Genomic DNA, 9,631 nt, shown 5'->3' on the forward strand with positions numbered 1-9,631 from the left:
TATATATATATATATATATGTGTGTGTGTGTGTGTGTGTGTGTCTTTTAGCCCTTATGTTCTTCCTTATTCACTTTTTCTTTATTTAACAGTATATTAGGGGCTGGGGATTTAGCTCAGTGGCAAAAGCGCCTGCCTGGCAAGCGCAAGGTCGTGAGTTCGGAGAAAAACCAAAAAAAAAAACAACAACAACAGTATATTAGTGGCCCTGATGATAGCAGGTATTCATAGTCTCATGGGAAAATACATCAACATTTCATAAAAAAGCATGATATTTGATGTAGTTTTAAAATATATATGAGCATAGGAAATTCTCTTTCTGTTCCTAGTTTCCTGTTTTTTTTTCTAATTTCTGAGTCAATATTAAATTTTACCAAATGTGTGCTGTGCATCTGTTGAGCAACTGTTAAATGATTTTTCTTCTTCATTTACGTAGTGATTACAGTGATTGATTTTCAAATATCAAATCAACTTTACATTTCTAAAATAAGCCTAGTTTTGTCATGTCCTTTTTATAGATTGCTGAATCAGATTTGCTAATGTTTAGTACATTTGCATTTATGTTCATTAGTGAGAATGGCCTGTAATTTTCCTTTCACATAATATCTTTGTTAATCACAGTAATGTTAGCCTTATAAAATGAGATGGAAAAATGTTCCTTCCTCCATACTCTGTAAAAGCTTGTCTAAGATTGGCATTTTTTTCTTCTTCTTTAAATGTCTTACATGGTTTGCTGATGAAACCATCTGGTCCTGGAGCTTTCATTGTGGTAGGCTTTCAATTAGGCTGTCAATTTCTTTAATGGGGAATGATTCAAATTATCTACCGACTTTAGTTAAAAATGTTTCAGTTTTTGTCTGTGTATTAGTGACTTTCCTGTTGCAGGAACACAGTATCCGACACCCAGAACTTAAAGGAGAGGGTTATTTGGCTCAGAGTTCTCCAGTGGGTTTGGTTCAGAGCTGGCTGCTCCTAGGCAAGACCGAGTAATGGTCAAGTCAGGTGAGGACGCTGCTCACCCCATGGTGGGCAGGAAACAGAGAAGGAGAAGAGGGGCTGGGGACCAGAATACGCCCTTCTGGGTCACGCCCCGCCTCCGAGCAGCCCCGCCTCCTAACGCACATTCAGTTATGAACTGACTCATCAGTGGATTAATTCATGAGCAGCAGAGTGCTCCCAGGATCCACACACCTTCTGAAAGCCGTACCTCCGGACACATCAGATTTTGGGGGACTTTTTAGAGCTAAACTGTAAGTCTGTTTCACCTGAACGTTCAGATTGATTGCATATATCCCCAGCCTTATGCACACTATTCTTACCATCTTTTTATTGTATGTACAGTAGTTACACCCTCTTATTTTTTATATTAGTTATTCTGTTTTTTTCCTTTCTCACTCTTGCCAGAGCTGTAGGTATGAATGTATGTATGTATGTACTGTGGCACTGGGGATCTTACCCAGTGTAAGATGCTAAGCACACGTGTGGTGGTACATGTCTGTAATCCAACCCTCAGGAGGCTGAGGCAGAGCATCACCATGAGTTCAAGGGCCACCTGACTGCCTAGTGAGTCCTGTATCAAAAAAGAAAAAAAAAACATAAAAAGCAACTTTTAGCTGCGTTAAATTTATTGTACGTTTTATAGTTAGTTCATTTCTTCTGTTTCTTTCCCTCTTTCTTTGGGCTTTACTGGCTGCTTATATTACTGTTCTTTTTACAGTCATTTTTTAACATGTATATTTCAAGGCTATACATTTTTCTCAGATTTTTTTTTTTTCTTTGTAGTCTTTTTGAGACAAGGTTTTGCTATGCAGTTCAGGCTGGCCTTGAACTCACTTTGGAGCCCAGGCTGGCCTTGAATTTGCAGTGATCCTCCTACCTTAGCCTCCCAGGTGCTGGGGTTACAGGCATGCACCACCATGGCTGGCTTCCAAAGCATAGATTTATTTGAATCCACCAGCTTTAATTTTCATTATCAGTTTATACTATTTTAAATTTTTATTACGATTTCTTATTTGGCCCATAAATTATTTATATGAATACTTTAAAATTTCTAAATGGAGGGATTTTTCCAATTATATTTTGTCTATTGGGTTCTCATTTATTTGTACTGTGACTAGCAAGCATATTTTGATTTCAGGTCTTTGCAACTTGTCAGGACTTGTTCTATATCTAGCATAAGCTAGGTGTGATGGTACATACCTGTAATCTCAGCATTTAGGAGACTGAGACAGGAGGATCACTGTGAGTGTGAGGCCAGTTTGGGCTACATAGTGAATTCAAAGCCAGGTTGAATTACAGAGCGAGACTCCCATCTCAAAAAACAAAACAAACCAAAACCAAAACAAAACAAAACAAAATTTTATATCTATCATAGAATTGATTTTTATAATTGTTCTATGTATATGTAAAAACATTCTGTAGTTTTAAGTATTCTCTATATTTCAGTTAGATGATAAGTGGTGACTAAGAAATGATTCAAAAATCTTATTTTTTTTCTGATTCTTTTTCAGTTATTGAGGGATATATTTTAAAATTTCACATAATCTCTATGAATATGAATTTTTCTATTGCTTCATTTAGTTTCATTCAATTTTGTTTATATATTTTCAGGTGATATTAGATTTGTACAATTTTTAGAACTGTTATATTCTTTGTGTTTAATTGAACGTTTTTGACTATGAAATATTCTCATTGCTGCTGATTTTTTTAAAAATCAGTTTTGCCGGATAATAACTTAGTTCTACTTTTTCACTTTTGGATAATGTTTGTAAAGTATTTTTTTCAGCTTTCAACTGTTTTAATCCTTTGCGGATATAGCAGTATTTTCCTTACCTATTTCATAATACTTTGTTGAATTGTGTTACTTATTCCATCAATGTTTTCTGTAGCTGGTGGCATAATTGTGTATTAATTGTACCATGATACTTTCTGATGTTTGTCCTGTCTTTTCTATATTCTTTTCTGTTGTTTTCTCTTTGGCTGGCTTATTTTAATCCTTAAGTACTTATGTACCATGCTTTGTGGCCCAAGATATAGTCTATTTCAGAGAAAGTTCTGGGTAGTGCTGAACCTTCTTCAAGTTTTAGATTTAGTCTTTGGTTGATTTACAAAAACTACTTTGTTATTTTGATATTATTAATATTTTACAGTTTTAAAAAATGTAGTGGTTACTCTAGAAGGTAGAGTGTATATTTCTGTAATATTAAGGCAGAATATAAGTGGCAGTTACAGAGAAGGATAAGTGTACTTATACAGTACTTAATAGGTGTACTGAGAAAATCTTGACACACAAATTGTTTTTTATGATGTAGAACACTGGGGGCATTATTAACAATATGAAGATCTTTTTATTATATATTTATAATGCCTGACCCTTTGCAAGATAGTTGGAACTACTTTGAAGAAATGTGCCAGGTAATGTGTGATAATGTGTGAGTGGTAGGTCAGACTGGAGAGACAGACAGATTTTGAAGGATGACAGATACCATGTAGAGGCTATCTAACAGACTAGCAATTCTTCAACAGTTTCGTTTTAGGGGAACGATGGTGAACATCTTCAGCAGGATAAATTTCCAAAAATATAATTTCTGAGTCTAATAGAATGACTAGTCTGTATTTCTTCATACATTCAGTGAAACCTATGTTTGAGCTAATTTACACAGCCTCTCTGCATATGTGTTGTTTTCAGTACATACTTAACTGCTGTAATTAATGTACTTTTAAATTTGCTAATTTTGATGTATTAGGTTTGTATTTGGCTTACTACTGCTGAGATTTAACAGTTTTTCTGTGTTGATGTATCACTCGCATCTAGTCCTTAAGCCGCAATCTCAGCAATATCCTTTACAGCAGAATGATCCAGTTCAGAATCAGGCATTGTATCTGAGTCCTTCCCTTTTTTGGGGGAGGAAAGTCTTTGACAGTTTTGAAGATTATATATTATGCTGCGCACAGTGGGACATGACTGTAATACCAGCACTTTGGACAGATGAAGCAGGAAGATTGCAAGTTCAAACCCAACCTGGGCAATTTGATGACTTAGCAAGACCCTGCCTTAAAATTAAAAAATGAAAAAGCTGGAGATGTAGCTCAGTGTCAGGGCCTTCACTTCAATCCCCAGTACCAAAAAAAGAAAAAAAAAAATTACAGTTTCATATTCTGTAGTATACCCCCCAGTTTGGTTCGTTGGTTCCTCATGATTAGATTCAGGTTATGGATCTTTGGCAGGAACATCACTTCTTATAGTATAGGACTTTGATCTGTCTTATAATGGTGTTCACTTTGCTCACTTGATCAAGGTGATATCTGCCAGGTATTACTGCTGTAAAGTTACTTTTCCTTTTGAAACTACAGTAAGTCCCCAACTTAGGACCATTTGAGTTGCAAACTTTCACAGATACAAATGGATCTCTCATTGTGAACATTCAGAGATGCAAACAAATCACAGAAGCAGCTCACACATCTCTTGCACATTGTCACAGTTGCGCTGCTGTGGGCTTACTGTACAGTGTGGTAGTGTACAGTAGTTTAGTGCTCAGTCAGAGCCCAGGATGTCCAGAAGCAAGAGGAAAAGCCGTGGTGGTGTGGAGGAGACTGCTAGGAAGCACAAAGCAATAACACGCAAACAGAGATGAAAATACTCAGGAGATTGGGCTGAGGTGGAAATTTGGTAGACGTCACTTGTTCTTAAAACATGAAACATTCCACCATTGGCACAATTCTGAAGGACAAGAACATGATCATCAAACATGAAGTCTGCTGTGCCAGTGAAATCAACAACAATATCCAAATATCCAACAACAATATCCAAAAAACACGGTAAAGTGATACAGGAGATGGAGAAACTTCTCGGTGTGTGGTTGCAGGATCAGCATCGTTCTTGTCCCACTCAGCTTAATGCTTATTCACAATACAGCTAAAAGCCCATTTGAAGACTTGAAAAAAATGGGATGCCCAGGGTACATCTTTTACCGCCAGCCTTGGATGGTTTGACAGATTCAAGGCTAGAGCCAGCCTTCATAATGTAAAAGTGATCAGGTGTGGGCCAGATTCCCTTGCCCCATCTCCTGTTGCTGATGTCCTTGAGCTCCACCATCTCCCACCTACCCTCCCTTCTCCAGTTAGTAACTCTCTTCTTGTCGTTTTGCTCCATGCAGTCCCCTGTATGCCAGTTGTTGCACTGTGCCACCGTTTTATGGTCACTGTTAAAGTAAAAATAGTTCATTTACAGTATTCTTGTGTGTGTTTTTTTTAATGCTTTACATTGTATATTTGTGTCAATGGTGTGTAAGACTCACTTTGTCAGACTTACCGAACGAGTCAGACTTACGAACGCATCTGACTTAACGAATAGTCTCCTAGAATGGAAATTGTTCATAAGTTGGGGACTTACCATAACATATATTTTGTGGGGAAGCACTGTAAAACTATCTTACTCACTATCGCTTTCCATTTATTTATAGCTATTGCTCCATGATTTCCTATTTTATTCAGTAGCTTAAAATGTATTACTCTCATTATTTGTGTTGATGCTGAAATTAATTTCATTGTAGCCAGAGTCTCTTTCCAGCTGGTTCCTGTGTCCTTGTGACTTGTCTCCATCATTCTTTACTTTTTCTTTTTGGCATAAGATATTCCAGATCGTCTTATGTTTTTTCTGCCCTAGTGCTGTAATTGGCCAATTATAATTCTCCAAGGAGCTTTCATTCATTTTATTGAAGGATGGAAGTAGAAGCCAGGAGTTGAGTGCTAGGTGTGTTCATACTATTGGGAGGGGAAGTGACCACTGCTCTCGAGTCTTCTCAGTGTGGAATTACAGCGCTGAGGAGTATGTATGTGTATTTGCTGTGCACACACGCTTCACATTTATGTCTGTAGTCTTAAAATCCTGTCATTCCATTTATACCTCCAGTTTCAATCCATAGGGTTCATCCTAACCTTTTCCCTTTCCATATTTGTATCTCCCTTCACTTAGAGCAAGAACTCTGGGTTCTCTTGTCCTTAGTAAGGCAGAGTTGATCAGCCTTCACTATAGACCAAACCTCCAGGTGCCGTTTCCAAACCCTTATGTGTGGAGATGCCTGGCTTACCTGCTGGGCTCTCTCTCCCTCTCAGCCTCCCTCAACAGGTGCCCTCTGCACCTCGCTGGTGTTCCAGCATTCTGTGTGTTAGCCCTCTGTGTGTAGGAGCTTCTTACCTTGCTCGTCTCCCACTCCCAAGGAGGCTGCCGCCTGTGCGCTTCCACACGACAGGGCTAAAGACTGCATCTTTCAGGACGGAAAGAGGATATCTCTGGATTTCTTAAATTTTATTTTTTCCAGCTCTGGCGCACATTCATTTGTGCATTCCTTCATCCATCCATTCATAAATTTTAAAATGGACATTCTTTAAATCCCTTCAATTTGTGGTCCTGTATTTTCTCTCTCTCTAGGAAATTCAGTCACTGTTCCTGCAAGTATGTCTTTACTTACCTTCCTTCATTTTTTGTGTCCTTCTTTATATACTACTATGTGGATGTCGGTTTCCCTCATTTCTTTTTTCCATAGCTCTTGATTTTTCTTTTTATGTATTTTCTCTCTTCCAGATGTCTGTTGCAGGGTACCATAAGCCTGATATTTTTAGCTTATTAATTTACTCAGCTGTGTCCTTTCAGCTTTTCATCTATTAAGTTTATTGTTTCAATGATTGTATTTTTTGTATGTACTATTTTTATTTTCTCATAATGACAGTTTATTCCTGCTTTTATTTCTCATTCTCTCTTATTGAACATGTTTATTTTAATCTTTGCCTTTTTTTTCTCCTATGAACTCATATATCTTGGGGACATTAGCCTCTTTGGTCAGTGAGGATCTGCAGCACGGTGGGGGGACATCCTAGTTTGTACCTCTCCTGCTGGGTTTAGGGAATGAGGGAAAGGTTTTGTTGTGGGTGTGACATACAAGACATACCAAGGGTCAGAGCTCTTTATAATGTTATGGGTACAGCACTTATCCATGGACTGAGGGACTGAAGTAAGAGGGAAGAAGGTACCTGTGAATGTGTGGGCATAGGGACCACCCAGGGCCATCCATGCATGTTGTAAATGGCTCTGAATCTAGCTGGCTGCAGTGCGACCCTGCAGTACTCTGATGCCCCTTGACAGCTCTAGGCTTGGGGACAGTTTTCCTGCCTTGCAGCCCCATTTGCCTTTTAAAGACAATATCAGAGAGAAAAATATTCACCTTAACTTCCTGTTCTTGTTTCCAGCCCTTATATGCTCTGCCTGTATTTTTACCTCATGTTGGGACCCAGTTTCCCTTTGTTGTCCAGGTATTTCTGTATGTAAACAAATGAGTTGAAAAAAATTATCGTAGCTTACCATTTTAAAAAGAGCAGATTAATAAAAGTGATTACATATGGAGATAGTTTAGATTCAATAAAATACTGTATATTTGTCAAGCCTCCTCTCCCCAGTGCTGTACTAGGAACTGAAGACTGAGTTTAGGGCCTTCTCACTGAGCTGTATTCCCAGCCTTTTAAAATTATTTTTTGAAATATATCTCAACCCTATATATTTATTTTTATTTTTAAAATTTTGAGACAGTCTCGCTAAGTTGCCCAGGCTGGCCTTGAACTTGGGATCTTCCTGCCATAGTCTCCTGAGTATCCGGGATTGCAGGTGTGTGCTACCACACCCAGCTGCCTTTCCTCATTTTAAATGTAATCGTAAGTTAGTAATAAGGTACTGTGGTATGATTAGTATTCATTCTATGGAATACTTAACTCTGTTCCTCTTTGGGGATTTTAGGTTGTTTTTAGTTTTTAATTGCTGTGATAGTGAAATATGGAAATGTTTTTCTCCATTTGTAGGATCATTTTAAGGATGTATTTACAGACTGAATCAAATGGACAAGAGATGACATGGATTGGTATTTTAGATTGTTAACCATACGGAGGAACATGTAAAACAGATTAAGCATTCAAGTAGTACTTGCTAGATGAAAGAATATTGTTAAATTTCTTTCCAATATGGTTCTACCTGTTTTCATTCCCACTAATGCAAGACTTTTTCAGCAACATCTTATACTTAAAATACTTTGTATGTAATCAGAAAAATTCTTTATTTGTCTTGGAGAAAAAGACACTGATGGGTAAATGAGTATGTTTTTTCTTATAGGACTGAATTTGCTATTAAAGAAATCATGTCCTCTGGAGGTGCTGAAGATGACATCCCACAGGGAGAAAGAAAAACAGTTACAGATTTTTGTTATCTTCTGGATAAATCTAAGCAACTGTTCAATGGGTTAAGGTTAGTGGACTGTTCATTTAAACTTTTGTCTGGTTAAGCCATTTTTTTTCCAGGCTGATTTGTTGAAAGTTTCTAAAAGTCATGGATAGCTGGGCATGGTGGTACATGCCTATTATCATAGCATTTGGGAGGCTGAGGCAGGAGGATTGCTGTGAGTTTGAGGCCACACTGAAGTGGGCTACAAAGAGAGTTCAAGGCCAGCTTGAACTGCATCATGAAAACCTGTTTCAAAATGACAAAAAAATAAGTAAAAGTCATGTGTAGATGTTATATAAATTTCTATTAGAAGTTATGGTGATTTTTTTTTTCCTTTGACACTGTTTGTTCTTAGATGAACAGTAGGAAAGGAGAAAAACAGTTTTACTTAAGTTGGGAAGAGCTGTTTTGTTATATATATCTCATGGCATATCTAGGTTACATTTGATTTTATATGTTAGGATACTGAAGGAGGTCGAAGGAACCCAGGAATGCAAATGCAATTAATGGGGAGCTGCTTGTTGCAGTTTTGTACATTTGTTTACTTACTAGTTTCTTTTAATTCATCTTTCTCTTTTTAGTATAATACTTTTGCTGAATAAAATAATAATGGGATGCTCTAGACAGTGTTATTTTTACTTGAGTAGTGTGTGACATGGGAGCTCAGACCTTGTTTGTCAAAATGTGTTTTTGATTGTATATTGTGTGTGATGAGTAAATAATTTTGCACCCTTTTGTTTTACTTATGTGATTTAGCCTATTTTTCATGCAATAGGTAGAATACTAAGGGTGAGCAGATTTTATTACTGAATGTTTGTTTAATAGTGAATGATGGTAAAGATAGTTATTTTTATAGTTAACTGCATTCTTTCTCTTCTAAGTTTTGCAATTGTACTATGCACCCCTACGTTTGGAAATGTACTGGCAGAGTTTATTGTTAAGGCAGTTCATTTATTTTAAAAAATACTTCCAGTTTGAAAGCAAATCTAAGATTATTAGATGACTGACTCTTCTGTGACCACCCTTTCTATAGCTGCTCTTTCTTTCTCCTGTCCATACATTCATTTAATTCTGTTCATAGTGCTTATCACTCCTTCAGGTTATGTTACTTGCTTATTATGTCTCCCCTACAATAAAATGAAATGCCCCAGGAGCAGAACCTTGTCTGTCGCTGTGCCTCTGGCCCTTTAGCCCGCGTCATGCCCACTGTGGACACTTTGTAAATTTTGGTTAAATGAGTTCCACTGATAGTGTTCTTATGTCTTACTGCTGCTCCGCTGCTCTGATCAGTTTTGCTTTGCAGATTACTTTTAAAGAACTTTTTTTTATAGTTACAATTCAAAAGCTTTGCTTGGAGGCCTAGATTTTG

The 9,631-nt window shown here is 37.3% G+C and overlaps 1 protein-coding gene across 4 annotated transcripts in view; it reads left to right on the forward strand.

The window, feature by feature from the left end:
- The window catches only part of Scai (suppressor of cancer cell invasion), a 158,716-nt gene that overhangs the window by 75,824 nt on the left and 73,261 nt on the right, over positions 1–9,631 (forward strand). For all 4 annotated transcript variants that reach the window (XR_260604.2, XM_013513153.1, XM_005382478.2 and 1 more), the window contains one exon: positions 8,155–8,286. Coding sequence is in view for 3 of the 4 variants with exons in the window: in XM_013513153.1 (XP_013368607.1) it covers positions 8,155–8,286 (132 nt within the window). In the remaining variant the exon portion in view is untranslated. The remainder of the gene's footprint in view (positions 1–8,154; positions 8,287–9,631) is intronic.

Source organism: Chinchilla lanigera, unplaced genomic scaffold (assembly GCF_000276665.1).
Source record: "Chinchilla lanigera isolate Chin_1 unplaced genomic scaffold, ChiLan1.0 scaffold00018, whole genome shotgun sequence".
Taxonomy (NCBI): Eukaryota; Metazoa; Chordata; class Mammalia; order Rodentia; family Chinchillidae; genus Chinchilla; species Chinchilla lanigera.